At 44.4% G+C, this 18,785-nt stretch overlaps 2 protein-coding genes across 3 annotated transcripts; one reads left to right on the top strand and one right to left on the bottom strand.

The window, feature by feature from the left end:
- The first annotated feature begins 265 nt into the window (after positions 1-265).
- On the top strand, positions 266-3,227 carry LOC125520167 (uncharacterized). 2 transcript variants are annotated; one of them, XM_048685006.2, is made up of 6 exons: positions 266-437; positions 577-1,601; positions 1,675-1,917; positions 2,013-2,337; positions 2,440-2,825; positions 2,932-3,227. In XM_048685006.2, the coding sequence occupies exons 2-5, from the start codon at positions 798-800 to the stop codon at positions 2,784-2,786; spliced, it is 1,719 nt and encodes a 572-aa protein (XP_048540963.2). In that variant the 5' UTR covers positions 266-437; positions 577-797; the 3' UTR covers positions 2,787-2,825; positions 2,932-3,227. The 2 variants fall into 2 exon arrangements, with proteins under 2 accessions (XP_048540963.2, XP_048540964.2); XM_048685007.2 differs by having other exon boundaries at positions 267-437; positions 577-1,355.
- LOC125518643 (uncharacterized) lies at positions 3,036-16,620 on the bottom strand. Its single transcript, XM_048683467.2, has 4 exons — positions 16,437-16,620; positions 3,888-4,380; positions 3,329-3,593; positions 3,036-3,236 (listed from the first exon to the last, which is right to left on the bottom strand). Exons 1-4 carry the CDS (start codon positions 16,618-16,620, stop codon positions 3,036-3,038), a joined length of 1,143 nt encoding a protein of 380 aa, XP_048539424.1.
- Positions 16,621-18,785: the final 2,165 nt, after the last annotated feature.

Genomic DNA, 18,785 nt, shown 5'->3' with positions numbered 1-18,785 from the left:
TCCAGTGTGACTGTATCTGTAATTTGGTACCGAATGTCTTCTTGCCTTGGCTATTATGAAGAATGTTTATGGGAGTGGCTCTGTTTTCCAAATTATTCTAATTTAAACTAATGAGACAGGAACTTAGCCAATCACCGTTTGACACGCCTCACTTAGCAGCTGTCATTTTTTTCTCGATTTCTCTAGTGCATTACAGTCCAGAACAGAGGGCACCAAACGGCCATGCAAACCTGTGACCTGGGCATATTTCGGTCCAACCACACCCACCCACCCACCGGCATCCCCCACCTCCCACCAATCTTCTTCCCCTTGGGGCACCACGGCGATCTAGGCCACCAGGAGCTGCCTCATCGTCGTTTCTGCACCACCGCGATGATCTTGGCGGCCCGCCGCAGTCAGAGATCTCATACATGCACCGGAACTGCATCTGCAATACGGTAAGCATCTCCGCAAGGACCACCCCACCCCCCCGCGTCTTTTCCAGATCGATTCCTCCCATTCCTCCCCACCCCCCGTAGATCTGTTTTCCATTCAGCGATTACTCACGCTCGTTTATTTTTCCTCATCGCCATGCAGAGGGGCTCATGCACGACAAGTTTAGTAGCGTAGCAGAGATGGGTAGCAATGGACAAGCTGCAGATATTGGTTGCCAGAATTCTACTGAGAGCCATGGCGCAACCACAGATATCCTCCCACCAAACACTACATCTAGGAGTTCAGTTAGGCACGCTGTTTCTGTTATGAAAGGTTTCTGCGAGTACAAATGTTGGCTAGTAAAATAAATTGGTTTTGGTGGTATGCTTGATTTGCCAATGATACAGAAATTGAACCTGAAGCTTAGTTCCTGGGTCATGAGTAAGGTGGAGGTTAGCCAGAAAGCAATTATTATTAGTGGCAGGAAGACCCTGAAGTTCAGTTCCGCAGATGTTGGAATGGTTTTCGGTATCCCATCCGGCAACCGAGATGTGCTTGGACCCGACGGAAACATTAACGAAGAGTCAATTTCCTTCATCAAGAAAACCTTAGGGATGGACCTAGCTTCTTCTCACAGCCTGCGGTCGGCGGAAGCGTTCCTCAAGAGAGACATCACAGATCAATCTAGCAAGATTGAGAAGGAATGTTTCCAGATAGCATTTGTCATTTTTGTGATGGGTCATGTTCTAGCTCCGTCCTGCAAACACGACTACAAGACCATCGATTTCTGGGGTGCACTTTCAAAAGCCGAGAACATTCCTCAATTCAATTGGTGTGACTATGTCATGCAATGCTTGCTTGATGCTGTAACTAAGCTCAAGATGGATATCAAGAACGGAGTTAGTACTACGAACCTCACAGGAGGGCACCTATTTCTGCAGGTCAACACCTTTCTTTTTCAGGGTATTATTCATGTTTTTGGCCCTAAACATTTCAAAACGGTGTGTTTCACCATTATTTTGTTGATGCATGTTTTCTACCTGGACAATCTTGATCTGGGCATATTCAACAAGAAGCATGATGTCCTCCCCCGCATCAATGTGTTTGACCAAGATACCTCACGAAAAATGGCTACAATGGTCACAGACGTTGGATTATTACCTGAGCCATCTTTCTCCTCTGCTCCAGTAAACAATCACAAGGTATAAATTGTTTTCTGTATTGCAGGCTAACTAATATCCCTTTACCCTTTCCACGCAGCTCAGAGACCCGTCCACAGTATGTTACTCGCGAAGCAGGCCTCAGAAAGAGCCTGTCACACCATCCATGTCAGCTCCTCTAGCAAGCAACAACCCGTTGTCGCAGCACCAAGCAACAGCCAGAAAGACTGTCCCATGCAGGCCGCCAACCAATGCTAATCAACAGTTATCCCCTGCCATTTCCCCCAGGCAATTGTCCGCACTGGATTACTCTAACCATATCGCACGACATTTTCCACTCGTGGTATGCTGAACCCCACCTTGACTGCTTTAATTCTTTACTTTTATATTTCTTTTTCATGTGCAACCATACTAACTATGATTTACTTCATCCCACAGTCAAAACAACCAATTGCCGTCCTCCTATGTGAACAAAATGCGAGAGCGATCCGTCATGTGACCACTGCACGACACAACATACAAACTGACATGGTGAACTTCACAGACAAGCTATTCGCCGCACTTGCAGCCAACTGCACATGCTGTGCTGCCAGGGGGTTCTCAGACTGTCCACTCCAGTTTGTTAATGATAGTGCAACTCCGAAATCACATACGGTACAGCCAGAACATTCCCACCCTAGCAGTTCCAACAACATGTCCAACTTCAACACACCAGTCTCTGACAAAATACAAGGTGTCCGACTTCAACTATCTGATGATGAAGGTGTTTTTTTGCAACAACCTACGCATTTTTTTTGTCACAAATCGTACCCAGAATGGTTCACGCTACCTACTCCGTCTTCTCATTCACTTTCATTTTCTACAGAGAGCTCCTCACAGAGACAAAGAGTGCTGAAGCGTCCAAGGTGCTCAGGATCTAGTTTGGTGAAGGCACAAACGTCCGTTCAGAAATGCCCTGTCATCCACGACACCAACGATTCATCAATGAACGAAGAAATTTGCGCAGCAGATCAAAAATATGCCCGCTGCATTTTAGCATCCATCAAGGACATATATGCCGATTGCATTGGGAATGAGTCATCATCTGTTATATTTGGCGTCAACTGTGCAACCATACCCAAAAGGAAGATCCTCACGCAGCTACGCATCCAACCCTTGGTTTGCAGGGCGTCCGGTTGTCCCAGGACCAACTCACTCCGCAGAACTTCTTGAGGTTCACTTCTCATCTCTGTCAGTCAAACACATTGCTAGGTTCGTCAAGAAATCCTCTTTCTCTTTTCATATTTTCTGTCTGTGAACCACTCTTCACATTTCAGCTTTTTGTTACCCACATAACAGTAATCCATGTCTCAAACAGGAACTGGATAGTACACAACGACCCTAGGTTGGTAAGGATTTCCGGGAAGGATTTGCAAGAGCAGCTGCTAGGAGCAGCAATGCTTGACCATGAACTAGGATGTGTTATTCTACGCCGCCTGAAGCACCCATTGTCGTCTGATTGTGACCATGACCATGACCATGAACTAGGATGCTTGACAATGAGTGATTGTGCTCAACCCGGTGCTCTGTGATGTACCACCCATTGTCGTCTGTTCTCAACAAACAGATCATTGCTGGGCATTCACATCTGCAAGACATGCTGTTTTCCTTTAATGGCTTCCCCTGCAGCACATAAAACCGTCTTAGTACAGGTGCCCATGTTTCTTCAACCAAAAAATACTTAACTCAAGCAAAACGAAATCCTTGAGACTTACCGAGCAACCACAAACCACCTCTTGCATGCATTTTGTCTTCTCTGAATTCGGTCTGCTCTTCCCATACCTTATGCCAAAGCCAAGTTCCCAAGAATATATATTGTAAAAATCGCAAGCCTCTCCCAACGAATCAAATGTTAATCCAATCTCAGGCTCAATCACATTTGGCCCTAGCTTTTCAGCATAGCCTCTTATAGTCTGCTCCAATGCGCACACCCTATCTGGGCATGGCGCACGATCCGGGGCTTGTTGCCCAACTCTGACTCTGGAGAAGCATTTTACGCATAAAACCGCAAGTCATTCTAATCAACATATATGTTTTCAAAACTGAAAACAATGGTTCTGTAAAATATATACATTTCACTCGCATATGACTTCTACAGTAACTCCAAACTTATCCACTACAGATATTATTGCTTTGTCTGCCTCCATATACAGGATCACACTAATAATTAGAGAATATATCGTTCAGATTTCACGACATTCGCAATGGTTCTAATACTGAATAACAGTCAAATCCCAACAGATGCATTTTTCTGTTTCAAAATGGTAGGCATACCTTCTGGTCCAGCCTGGGGCTTGAGGATCAATCTTGCCCGTGGAGTGAGCAGATGCTCCACACGAACTATCTGCCTGCTTTGCAACGACCGAATCGACTGGGTATGGTTCACCACCCTCCTTCAAGCCTGGGCTAATCGCATCGACATTGTCACCCTCGCTCTCATTAATGTCCGAGATAGAGCCACCACCTCCACTAACGCTTGTTTGCTCAACACGAGAACTGCCATAAATCTGAATAGCTGGAATGGCAACATCACCAAGGATTCCGCACCTGGATCCCCCCGCTGATTGAACCAAGGAATCCCCTACACCTTTAGACTTTGGGACGGGGGCGGCGGCGCTGCATGCCGCATCCTCGAAAATTGGCAAGCTGAAATCATGAATCCAATCAAAAAACAAAATTCCACCGGAGCCCTTGGGAAATCTTCCGCCATCTTCCCAACAACCGTTCCAGATCAGCTCCCCGGCGGCGACACCAACAGGGGTAGCTACTTACGCGGTCGCGGTCGCTTTCGCCGCCGGCGGACTGGTCCTCTGCTCGCCGTTCTGGTCTGATAATGCCACTCACCAGCAATAGCGACCACAGAATCGAGATGTGAAGGCGATGGAGAAAAAAATCTTACATGTGGGCCAAGCCCAGACGGAGGCCACCGTTTCGGGGTGACACCTGTACCACGGGTACAGAGTACAGCGGGTGGGTGGCCGTCCACCTCTTCACGTCCGTCAACTACGCCCCCCACCATACACCAGGCGTATCTGCGTATAAATCATTTCGCTTCACCTGTATTGTTTTGATAGCAACAGGTGGCACAGATCACAATGCATCACCAGCGGCTCAGATTACGGGTCTATATGGACCCGAGAGCCAAAATGCCGCTCCCACTTTTAGGTGTCCTTAGATTATCTTGGGGGTGCCATGAGAATCCCCAAGCATAGGCTCTTGCCACTCCATGTTTCATAATTCATCAAATCTTTACTTAAAACTTGAAAACTTCACAACACAAAACTTAAAGTAGAAAATCTCGTGAGCTCCGTTAGCGAAAGAAAACAAAAGACCACTTCGAGGTACTGTAATGAACTCATTCTTTATTTATATTGGTGTTATACCTACTATATTCCAACTTATCTATGGTTTATAAACTATTTTACTAGCCATAGATTCATCAAAATAAGCAAACAACACACGAAAAACAGAATCTGTCAAAAACAGAACAGTCTGTAGTAATCTGTAGCTAGCACAAGATATGGAATCCCAAAAATTTAAAAATAAACTGCTGGACGTGAGGAATTTATCTATTAATCATCTGCAAAAAGAATTAACTAAATAGTACTTTCCAAATAAAAATGGCAGTAGTTCTCGTGAGCGCTAAAATTTCTGTTTTTTTACAGCAAGTGTAACAAGACTTTCCCCAAGTCTTCCCAACGGTTCTACTTGACACAAACACTAATTAAACACAAAAACACAACCAAAACAGAGGCTAGATAAATTATTTACTACTAAACAAGTGCAAAAAGCAAGGAATAAAAATAAAATTGGGTTGCCTCCCAACAAGCGCTATCGTTTAACGCCCCAAGCTAGGCATAACAAGCAAGGATAGATCTAGGTATTGCCATCTTTGGTAGGCAATCCATAAGTGGCTCTCATAATAGATTCATAAGGTAATTTAATTTTCTTTCTAGGAAAGTGTTCCGTGCCTTTCCTTAATGGAAATTGGAATCTAATATTTCATTCCTTCATATCAATAATTGCACCAATCGTTCTAAGGAAAAGTCTACCAAGAATAATAGGACATGAAGGATTGCAATCTATGCCAAGAACAATAAAATCTATGGGCACATAATTTCTATTTGCAACAATAAGAAGATCATTAATTCTTCCCATAGGTTTCTTAATAGTAGAATCCGCAAGGTGCAAGTTTAAAGAGCACTCATCAAAATCACGAAAACCTAACAAATCACACAAAGTCTTTGGAATCATGGAAACACTAGCACCCAAATCACATAAATCATAGCATTCATGATATTTAATTTTAATTTTAATAGTTGGTTCCCACTCATCATAAAGTTTTCTAGGGATAGAAACTTCCAATTCAAGTTTTTCTTCATAAGATTGCATCAAGGCATCAACGATATGTTTAGTAAACGCTTTATTTTGACTGTAAGCATGAGGAGAATTTAGCACGGATTGTAACAAGGAAATACAATCAATAAAGAGCAATTTTCATAGTTAAATTCCTTGAAATCCATAATAGTGGGTTTAGCAACATCTAGGGTTTTAATTTCTTCAATCCCACTTTTATCAATTTTAGCGTCAAGATAAAAAAATTCCGAATTCTTGGAACGCCTTCTAGGTAAAGGTGGATCATATTCAGTCCCATCATTATCAAGATTCATATTGCAAAACAAAGATTTAATAGGGGACACATCAATAACTTTTAGATGTTCATCATTATTTTCATAGCAATCCGGTTTAGCGGCCATCCTATTAACTAAGGTGGCTTTCTTATCCGAAATTTCAGCGGTCAACTTTTCAAGACGAGCAATTTGGGATCTCAAACCATCGAATTCTTTAGACATATCATCAAACTCTTTATTCATAAAACTCATAAAACTTTTCTGTTTCTTAAGCTCGTTTTGAAGAAACTATTATGTCCAAATTTCAAAACCATAAAGCTCCTGACATTGCTTTCGATCTCTTCTAATCTTTTAAGGTGAAGATCACCAAATTTAGGTAGAGCCATCGTGACAAGCAAGCAAACTAACACACAAGCAAACAAAAAACAAGCGGACGAATAGAGAAAGAGATGGAGGATAGAGAGAGAGGGCGAATAAAACGGCAAGGGTGAAGTGGGGAGAGGAAAACGAGAGGCAAATGGAAAATAATGTAATGCAAGAGATAAGGGTATGTGATAGGTACTTGGTATGTTGACTTTCGCGTAGACTCCCCGGCAACAGCGCCAGAAATCCTTCTTGCTACCTCTTGAGCACTACGTTGGTTTTCCCCGAAGAGGAAGGGATGATGCAGCAAAGTAGCGTAAGTATTTCCCTCAGTTTTTGAGAACCAAGCTATCAATCCAGTAGGAGGCTACACGCGAGTCCCTCGTACCTGCACAAAACAAATAAATCCTCGCAACCAACATGAATAGGGGCTCTCAATCCCTACACGGCCACTTACGAGAGTGAGATCTAATAGATATGATAAGATAATATTTTTGGTATTTTTGTGATAAAGATGCAAAGTAAAATAAAGGCAAAGTAAAAAAGCAAAGGAAATAACTAAGTAGTAGGACATTAATATGATAAAGATAGACCTGGGGGCCATTGGTTTCACTAGTGGCTTCTCTCGAGAGCATAAGTATTCTACGGTGGGTGAACAAATTACTGTTAAGCAATTGACAGAACTGAGCATAGTTATGAGAATATCTAGGTATGATCATGTATATAGGCATCACGTCCGAGACAAGTAGACCGACTCCTGCCTGCATCTACTACTATTACTCCACTCATCGACCACTATCCAGCATGCATCTAGAGTATTAAGTTAAAAACAGAGTAATGCCTTAAGCAAGATGACATGATGTAGAGGGATAAACTCATGCAATATGATGAAAACCCCATCTTGTTATCCTTGATGGCAACGATACAATACGTGCCTTGCTGCCCCTACTGTCACTGGGAAAGGACACCGCAAGATTGAACCCAAAGCTAAGCACTTCTCCCATTGCAAGAAAGATCAATCTAGTAGGCCAAACCAAACTGATAATTCGAAGAGACTTGCAAACATAACCAATCATACATAAAAGAATTCAGAGAAGATTCAAATATTGTTCATAGATAGACTTGATCATAAACCCACAATTCATCGGTCTCAACAAACACACCGCAAAAAGAAGATTACATCGAATAGTTCTCCACAAGAGAGGGGAAGAACATTGTATTGAGATCCAAAAAGAGAGAAGAGGCCATCTAGCTAATAACTATGGACCCGTAGGTCTGAGGTAAACTACTCACACTTCATGGGAGGGGGTATGGTGTTGATGTAGAAGCCCTCCGTGATCGATGCCCCCTAAGGCGGAGCTCCGGAACAGGCCCCAAGATGGGATCTCGTGGATACAGAAAGTTGCGGTGGTGGAATTAGGTTTTTGGCTCCGTATCTGATCGTTTGGGGGTACGTAGGTATATATAGGAAGAAGGAGTACGCCGGTGGAGCAACAGGGGGCCCACGAGGGTGGAGGGCGCGCCTAGGGGGTAGGCGCGCCCCCTACCTCGTGGCCTCCTCTTTTGTGTCTTGACGTAGGGTCCAAGTCTCCTGGGTCTTGTTCGTTGAGAAAATCACGTTCCCGAAGGTTTCATTCCGTTTGGACTTCGTTTGATATTCCTTTTCTTCGAAACCCTAAAACAGGCAAAAACAACAATTCTGGGCTGGGCCTCCGGTTAATAGGTTAGTCCCAAAAATAATATAAAAGTGGATAATAAAGCCCAATAATGTCCAAAATAGTAGATAATATAGCATGGAGCAATCAAAAATTATAGATACGTTGAAGACGTATCAGTGCACTTCAAATGTATGGTTGAAATCACTCTTGTTTACCAGTGCTAAGATTATATCGAAAGAGTATCAAGAACTTCCAACAAAGTTAAAGCACTGGCTGGGATACAGTTCATTGTATTGTCTTGTGTAGTTCCACTAAAATGTATGATTGGCACAACATGATCCCTATTTGCACAAGTTGGAACAAGGTGAAACCTTCATTAGCTTAGTGAGAAAGGATAGAAAGACATTAGCATATTACTCTAACAGTAGCATCAAATTCATCATGGACAATACGCAGAAGTGGAAGGGCTCCCTAGAGGATCATCTCACACGTAAGGTAGACGTTGCCGGAGCCCTTGAATGGCCTTGACTGAGGCCTCGACTTCAGCAATATCACCTTGGCACTATTTATTCTTCTTCTTCTTCATCTTCATGCTCTGTTTCTCTTTCTCCTCACCAGTTGGTGAAATCAAGTACATGATTGGCCTTCTATTTCAGAATTGGTTTTGTCGGTGAGCGAGTACAAGTGTACTAGTAAACAATAGCATTATTTTCTCATGGCAGTCGCAAAATAGAGATGAACACATGCATTGAATATCATTCTTACCTAAAGGAAGGTTATGTTGCCAATATGGATGATGAGGATTGGAACATAGATCTCCCTTTGTGCAATTCCACTGAAATGAACCAACTGTTCCATTCTGACATTCCAGTTAAACAGCACAAAAGTCACTTCTTTTAAGAAGTGTTTTGTGCAGTGCACCAAAAGGTCACAACAGCAACCAGGTGAAATGGATATCCCTGTTTGCACAAATAGCTACAGTGGAAACAGTCAGAGTTTCAAACAATTACAGGCAAAAACATTTGGCGAAACTTGTCATGGCTTATAATAGTGGCATGGATTTATTTTACCAGGGGCATTAGATTAAGAAAAGCTAAATATTTGGTATAAGGGCATGGGACAGTGGGTGCACTAGCAGTCCAGCACCATGTACCTAAACAGGGGCATAAAGTGGTGATTCAGAGTTTGTTGCCCCGAGAAACAAACATCCAAGAAACATATCTGGGTTGGTCCCAGTTTTGTTCACTCTAGCCACCTACTCCTATGTTTTTTTGGAAATGGAGGCGCGCCCCCGGCCTCTGCATCATAATGATGCATGCAGCCATCTTATGTGTGGATAGAAAATCTAGTCCTGGTCATACCACTCTGTACGGCGTTTCCCCTATATTTCCCTTTTCGACCAAGAGACCGGTTTGATGACTAGTCTGTACTACTTTCACCCCCTATCCTTCCTGTTTGTACCAAGTCCGATGCACATACTACATTCCCCCACCCCCACTTTATTTCGTGTTTGAACCAAGTACAAAATTCGACTCCATGAAGTAGCTTTATCTCTAACAATAGAAGAAGAAAAATATGTGTCGTTTGACCATCCGATCGAGAGGGGCTAAGAGGTAGAAAATGATGCACATGCAGCGACGTAGCGATCTGGGGAAGTAGAGCTAGGGCGGTTTCGAAGGAATATATACCTGAAGGTCATCGGGATGTGGATAGGTTGGCGGCGCGAGGCCGGATCCGCCCACACTAGGGCAACGACGAAGGGTTCGGAGGACCTCCCGCGCCGGCGCTCGGCCAGAGATAACGGTGCAGCCGGCAGTGGGTCTCCTCCCTCGCTGTCGACGACGGCCTAAATGCTGCCCCTCCTCCTCTTCACCGGCAGAGGGGGATACGTCCGGATCTGTAACCAGCGGTGAGGATAGAAAGACAGTGTTTTTTGAAGGGAGAAAGACAGTGTTACCACCGCTATCTTGTTTAGATCTGGAGAGGATGAGAGTGTGTGAATAGAGCAACCCTAGCAAGCAAGCGCAGAGGCTCCGGCCTATATATACGTAGTGGGGTAGTTTTCCTTTTTCACTCCATCAAAACAATCATTTAAAATTGTGTACTATGTGCCAGGTCGCCGTTTTTTTAGTTGTTGATTGTTTTTTGAGATAGCTACCCGCTTGTTCCAAGTGGTGTTACGGTGTGCCAAGTCGCACTTTGTACTGTTTAAGTTTGGTACAAGACCCTCCATTAAATGAACAACCACCCCCTCTAAAATTTGTGAACAAGCCCACAGCTAAAATTATCGGAAACGTGGGCTGCCCCAACATGCATTATTATCTATATTTTCTATGTGGGAGTATCCTCAAAACAAAATGTGAGAGTAGAATATTTATTAGGCCCCTTTGTAATTGGTGCTAAATTTTGACCAAAGATTTAACTGACAAAATGTTAGTGCATGTTACCAAAAATTATATTGTTTGATTAGTATTTGAACATAGTTTTCAATTATGTAATTTTTGGTGACATGCATGAACATTTGGTTAATTAAATTTATAGTCAAAATTTGGCAAGGTGCATTAAATCAACACATGAAGGTATCAAAGGGAGAGTCACGGCATGCATGCATGCATGCGTTGTAATTAATGCATCAGTAAACGCAAATTATTGAAATATATCGAGTGCAGTGCTTTGATGTGTCGCGTCAACTCATACAAGACTGAGAAGTTTGATTACTACAACGCCCTCTCGCCTTAACCGCACCTACCTTTGGTTGCATGACAGGTGGGCCACCCACCTGTTGGGCCCACCTGTCATGCACGCAAAGGAAGGAGCAGTAAGTCAATGAAGCTGTGTCCCTCCCTCGCCCATGAGCGTGGTGGCTGGCAGGACTAGGAGAAGCTTTCGTTCGCTACACGCTCTCCCTCCCGCACGCGGTGAACATGCAGCAGTTCAATCAGTGTCAGATGGCCAGAAGCATACTGTAGTACTCCTCCACTACAGTAGTACTCCATCATTGTTCGACTTCCCAAAGAGGCGAAGAGCCAAGCGCAGCCCGGACGCTCGTGTGGCAGTTTCATGTGTAGAGTAGTCCAGGATAGCGTGTACCGTGCCTGTAAGCTTAAAATCGTTGGGGTCGGCTCCATGCTTTTTTATTAAAATAATCTTCTGTCCCTACCTGTCATCCTGGTGATTGTAGTTTGCATGCTCATCTGTTCAAGACAGGAATATATAATTTAATTTGTGGTGGGGTAAATGTTAGAGGTTGCAGCAAATATAGAGTATACAACAAGATATCCCTCCCGCACGCGATGGACGGACATGCAGTAGTGGATTCGATACTGTAGAAGTAGTAGTAGCATCATTGTTCGTCTTCTTGAAGAGGCGAAGAGCCAAGCACAACCCGAACGTGGCAGTTGCGAATGCTCGCCACAGTGTGTTTGGTTGCATTCTCATCTTAGCATAGTTGTTCCCTCTTCGTGCATGCTCATCCCATCACCCCTCTTCATGCAGGCTCTTCTCATGCATGCTCCTAGTGTATTTGTGTTAAGCTAGAGTGGACTCATGCACCCTTCATACACCCTACCAAACATCAAAGCATCAAAGCATATCGCAAAGCATCCGGGCCCGCGTGCCATCCACCAAATCACAACGAGGTGCTACAGTCGAGACTCACCGGTCACCCCAATGTGGCTGTCATGACCCTTCATATCACAAAACCCACACCTTTACCAGCAGTGGTCAAGTGGCCTCGAAGTTGGACTGGACGAAGCAACCATCATTTCACTGGAACGCTCGTTGAAGCCCTTTCCCCCCTTTCTTGAAGAAAACCTCACTTCTGCCATTTTTCTTCTGTACCGAGGAAGGAAAGGTGGGCAAATCAGTGATGCTACTATATTTTCATTCTAAGAAACTTCTTTTTGTGAAACACTGACCGATTCTCACAGCCTATTCTTTTCCCGTTTTCATTTCGATTGTGGTTTCCTTTCGATTGCCTTTTGTTTGTCAATTCATTGATGGATCCTAGAGGACTAGGAAAAGAGTTGCCAGTAGACAACCCACTGGAGACAGCGCTCTCCAGGAAGCGAGCACCGACCAACGAGTTGACCATCTTGGCGGGCCAACCCATGGAGACGAAGAACTCCAAGAAACTAGCACTGGCCAAAGAGTTGACGACGTTGGCGGACGAACTCCTCAAAGAAAGTTGGAAGAACAACAAGGGCCCCATCGTGCCTACCCCAGAAACTCTAATGGCCACCTATGCAAGGCTCAAGGCCGAGTTTGAGGAGATAGTCATCGTTGAGAAGTAGTATTCCCTTGACAAGGTGATGGCCCCCATCGAGGACGAGGAGATGTCCCCCAGAGGGATGGGATCCCCCGGTGAGATGCACAAGGTAAAAAGTAATGGCTTACCATAGTTGTGGTTTTTGAGTATTTGCAATGTGCTTGCAAATATGTTAGGGTTGTGCAAGTGTCGGTGGACGTCCTTGATGATTTCAATGTCGTGGCCCGTCTTGTGGACAACGCCCCAGAGATCGTTTCTGATGTCGCGGTCCGTCCTGTTGACACCGCCCCGGAGATCGATTCTGATGCCGCTGTCCATCCTATGGGCATCGCGCTAGAGATCGATTCCAATGTCACGGTGTACATCGCCCCAGAGATCAATTCGCATGCCGCTATCCGTGATGTGCTCATTGCCCGAGAGATCGATGACAAGAAATAGTTGGTCATGCTAATCCTTCAGGGTAGTTTGCATTGTGTTTAATTACCAGAACGATGCATGTTATCAAACCATCTTAGGGCTAGTGCACTGTCTTGTGTGGGCGGTACTTGCTACTTTTGTTTGATAGTGAATCATGCGAACCCTCTCTGAGTTGTGGAAACAGATGATTCTCACCAGCTTTTGATGTAATATATGGCATGCTTATATGTAAGTTTGAACTATTTATCATATCAGCAGGGCTTGTTTGATGATTCTTGGTGTTAGTAGGCTAGCTACTGTCCGAGCTATAGTACTTGCAAAACACTCACCGAAGAGAAACGTTGGGCCTGATGAGCTCGTGGTACGCTTATACTGATCCGTCGTTGATCGGCTAATATCCCAAGCTCCTAAAATTGTAGGCTTAGCGATCGATCAGACAACAGTCGACACGGATACATTCGTCCTCCTTTGGTTTGTAGGAATTTTATAAGAATTCTATAGGATAGGATTTGCAAAGGAAAAATTCCTTTGAAGCCCTTTGGTTTGCAGGAATGGATTCCTATTCCTATGTAGGATAGGAATCAATCCTTCACATTTTGGAGGGAAAAAACATTAGCCTAGACTCAATGGAAAAATTCCTAGCCTATGCACCAAATGACATCTCTTCCTCTACAGGAATTGAGATGCATGTCATCTCACTTCCTATGAATTTTCTATTCCTATAAAATGTCTATCCTATGAACCAAAGGAGGCCTGAAACGGAGGGAGTACAAGTCCTAGGCGGGCTAGTTTGGCCTAGTGGGTTTCAGTGATATGACGTGGTACAGTGACGTCCAGTCTTCGTGGGTGGTAGTAGTACTATGGGTACAGTAAGTTTTCTTGAATAAGCGGAATTCAACGAAGTCATGATGGTTCCTTCGTCCGACCAACTTACAGTGGGAAAGGTTGGGCCTGCGCTACGACCGGGGTGGACCAGGATAATTTTGTGCATGGCAGGTGGACCAGGATGGTCGACGTCCCACATGTCGGCGAATGAAAGTATTCTTTCCAATATAGTGGATGAGCAACGAGTATTCATTGTTTATTTTTGATGAAAGCTATTGTCTCCACTGTTACAACGGAGGAGTGTGAAACAGGGCATCCCAGTGAACTTGGCATGTGCACCACTCCCTCCTTCCTCATGTAATACTACCATAGTGTTGACTATAAGGTTGGCTATAAGGTTACAACTTTTTCTCACTTCCTCTTTATCTATTTCCTCTCAAATGGGATTTACCTTTCTTTTTTTAGACTCAATTGTTTTTTATGCCTCTTTTTTATAGAATTAGATTTTTTATACCTAGGAGCATGTGTAGAGACGGGCTCCTGCAGATCCCACTCCTTGACTTTGTCAATGCCTCTCTCTCCTCCACATAAGGCTGGTCATAGTGGGAGTAACTTAGCAAGTAACATAACACACTTCAAGAAAAAAGTTTTCTTATGTGGCATATAGTTAATGAGGAGAGAGGTGTTTGGAGTAACATAATATGTTACTGTAACATAACGCGTCCCAAGACAAAATGAGTCTATGTCTTAATAAATGATGGCTTGCATGATACTATACATATGTGACTCCCCACTATGAATGTAGTAACATAGACTAGTAACATATGCATGTTACTAGTCTAAGTTACTCCCCACTATGACTAGCCTAAGCGGGATTAGGGCGTGTACAATGGTTCTATTGTAGGGATGCTACATAGGATAAATGATGAGGTGGAGGAAAGAGAAATCATAAGAAAAGGCTTGTCTTCTCTTATTTAAGAGAATACAAGAGATGATCTCTTAGCACAATATGTTTCACCATGTTTTTAGGAATAACTAGTTATTAAAGATAAGGCTAAGAGATGATCCATTGTACACATGTTTTTTTGTTCATCTCAAAATTACATAAAAGACTTATGATAAGACTATCTTATCAACCATGGTACAATTATCAACCATGGTACTACTTGCTATGAATGCAGGCAGCTGGCGTTTGAGAGCATCCACAATGTATCATTCTGCTGCCTCTAGACCTGCCTCTAAGCCCTTAGAGGCTGTCGCTATACACTTCTGGACCAAGCCTCTAGGGAAAATTCTCTAGCGTCACCTCTTACACAAGAGGTTGCATCTAAGACATTTCTTTGCACTAAAATAATTCCCTGGCCCTACTTACAATCCCTGTAGCACATATATTTGTTCAGATTTGGCCTGAGATGGTTGGAGAGAGTAAATATTTTATGTTAGATATGGGCTCCACCTTAGAGGCTGCATGCCATAGCTATACATTGTGTTTCTTTTAACACACTATTGATGCCCTAAGGGGGGAACGCGTGGGGGGAGGTGGTGGGGTGGGGGGGGTTCTGGTGGGCCAGGGCGGTCAGAAGCGGACTTGGAAGCTGTCCGGACTCCCGCATGGCCCACCTCACATTATCACCATATATATTTCTTGGAGTCCGTGCGCGGTGGCGGGCGATCTCTTATCCATCCCCCGTCTCCCTCTTCTCAGTCGACGCCCGCCGAGTGATTAGATTTCGGCTATCGATGGTTTATTCAATTGCAGTCCAACATGTTAGTGAAAATGCGAGACAACGCGCGTCCCCTCTGGTGAGCGGCGTGCAAGTTGGACTGTCGGGGGTGCGACACGTACGAGTCGTAAGTGTGTCGCCTTTTCCTATTGAACTTGCAAAGCATAATATTTTCATGCGGTCGATCATAGAAATCCAAAACAAAATGATGAGGGCGGTGCTTTCCCGCGCATTAGGCGGGCTAGTTTGAGTGATATGACGTGCTACAGTGTCGTCCACTTGCTCCATTTTTATGTAAGCAAGAGTCTACACTCTTACGTGGGAGGAGTGTTGAACACGGCGGATCTGATTTTGATCGAGGGATAACTGTTCCCTGAGAAATAATGGAGCACTGTTAGCGATTATAGCATGATAGTTAGGGCATCTCCAGCGCTGGCCCTCGAATTTACACCGGCATCTGTCCGAGGACACTGATGGATGCCATCCAATGCTGCCCGCATACCTTTCAACAACTATATGAACTAACCGAACGAAATTCATGCAAACAAAGAAATTTTCAAATTAATCGGATGAAATTCATTACATTTCGAAAACTTTTCCTATGAACCGGACGAAATTCATTACATATTTCGCACAAACCATACTAAAACCTAATCTAAACGATCGCCGGCGCCCGACCACCATGTCCGACCATGAACCCGAGAAAGCCAGCCATTGCCTTTGCCTCCTCCTCATCCGCCTTGATAACCTCATCCTCCGGAGCACAAGGTTCTGAAGATTTCCGCCTCCATGTTGCCGTCAAGCGGCTAATTGGTCGCCGATGTTTATCCCACCAAGCTTGGTGTCGACTGAGTGGAGGAGCGGTGGCCTTCCTGGGATCAGAGCGGCGGCGACCTACTGTGTACTACTCTTCCTTGCTGCCGGCTGCGCCCGCGCACGTGCGCCGGCTTCGTTGTCGTGGCAGCGGAGGGCGGCCGGGGGGAACCGGCGATCTCCTTCATCTGCTCCTACGACAGTACATCCAAGAGAGCTTTGGAGCGCGCCCGGAGTGGAGCCGTCGATGTCCTTCGTCTGCTCCTGCGACAGTATGTCCAAGAGAGCTTTAGAGCGCCAGGAGGCCATGGTTGGAGTGGTGCCGATAGAAGGAAGGGACCGGAGGAGAATGAGTGTGGGTCTTTGGCTATGGCTGGGAGGTGGGGCTCAAGTTAATATAGCAGGCGAATGACAATGAGCCGCGACAGACGGATGGACGGCCGACGCCGGAGTAGGTTCGTTGGCAGCCGCATGTCATTAATGTGGGCGGCGGATGGAAGGATAGCTGTGGTGTCGTTAACGCGGAACAGACGCTTGCACCGGGATGCCGCGCGGGTGGCGCTCTCTCGGCCGTCGCGCTGCTGCAATGCCGGCGCCAGTGAGAGGTCGCGTCGGGTGTGAATGCGGACGCTGCTTCAGTGACTTAACCGCAGGTGCATTGTATCCCTGACATGTGGGCCCAATGGGCATCTGGCCCACATGTCAGTGACACACCAACTGCACCTGCAGTTAAGGCCGGTGAATGCGGCATTGACGTTTTGGAGAGACGGTGACCGTTTCAGGTGGGAAGCATGCACTAGCGATGGAAGGGGTTTCGGTAGGCCAGGGCGGTCAGACGTTGGCATGGTGGTAAAATGTGAACTCATGGATGACGAGCCTTTGAAGCATATGCGGAACGTATTGACAACCACGCATCCATGCAACCGCTCTTGTCGCCAGCTAGCCTTTGACGACCACCATTAGACACCGCACAACCATGCATAACTTACGAATAATGGATGAATCGATCAGACACACGCTCGTGTGCAGTGGCACTATGATCCGTTGCTCACGATAGTCACTACAAGAAATATGTCAACTTGTGACCACCACTATTGGTCACTGAAAGGTCACAAATTTCCATTTGCGACCTTTTTGTGACCAAAAACAGAAGGTCAAAAGCTGGCCGTCATAAACTGACTATAGCGACCTTTCTTCTGGAATGGTTGAAGACGTTTATGACCAAAATAAGTCCACTGTGGTGTTTTGGTCACTAGCAACCTCCCCAGGCCACGTAGGCATCCGGCGTGGCAAGCTGATGTGGCACAAGATTCAGCCCGGTCCAATTCGGTTTTCTACATGGGCCTAGCCCAAGAATTCGGCCTTTCTATATTTTTTTCATGTGAATTTTTTGTCAGCTTCATGGAACAAGCCCAACATTGCAGCCTTTTTATTTTTGGCCCATGGCCTTTTTGTCTCAACAGTTTCATTTTTTTTTCTTTTTTTCTAAATTGGGTTCACTAGTTAGGTGGGTCCCCCATTGTCAGGTTCTAGTACTGGGTCCTAGCCATCAGGGCAATATTCTTCATTTTTTTTATTTCACACAAATAAATACCTGGTATTTAAATTGGCACACAGAAAACACACGAAATACTTCAAATATTATCAACCATCAAAGTGCTACATCATATAACACACATACAAATGTGATCAGCATCAAGTTTACAATCAGATAACAAGCTCCACAATAGCAGCAGTTTACAACAAGGTTAGTCAGATGAAATCCTATGCACGACTCACTAGGCGACCATAGTCAACTAGGCCACCTTCGCTACACTAGAACAGCAATAGAACTATCATCATGCCTTCGGCCATCACCCTGTTACATGAATCAGAAGAGAAGAATTAAAACACTAGAGCCAATATATTATGAACAGACATATTATATAAATATATTATGAGGTTCAAAAAAGTTTTATTGTAAACGCATAGTTCTGGTCAACAACACTAACAATTTCAGATCAGATTCTAGAACTACCACTAGGAATTCAGTAAACTGACGGTTTGAGATCCAGTTCAAAATGTTTTAGATCAGTTTCAGATCAGATTCTGGAACTACCACTAGGAATTCAGTAAACTGTATGGAGGTTCAAAATGTTTTATACTATAATAAAGAGTTTTATTGATTAATGATATTTCTGGTTCAACAAACAGTTTAAGATCCAGTTCTACATAGGGTACTGTGTCAAGATCGCAGCTTCATGTTCATGCTTGCTAGTATGTGTCAAGAGAAACCCTGAACCTGAAAGCTCAGGCTGTTTCTTATTTTGTTACTATGTGGTAAGTACTACTAAGATCAAAATGCATTCAAGGGAGCATAAAAGCCATCCCCATTTGAAGCATGTATAGTCTACAGAGATACTAACAGGTGAACAGACAGCCCCTAGAAATTGGCTAACTACTTCTACTGTATAATATGCAGTCTACAGCGATAC

This window comes from Triticum urartu, chromosome 7A, assembly GCF_056163025.1.
Source record: "Triticum urartu cultivar PI428250 chromosome 7A, HENAU_Tu73, whole genome shotgun sequence".
Taxonomy (NCBI): Eukaryota; Viridiplantae; Streptophyta; class Magnoliopsida; order Poales; family Poaceae; genus Triticum; species Triticum urartu.
Note: the sequence above shows the minus strand (reverse complement) of the source record. Positions and strands in the feature narration are given on the sequence as shown.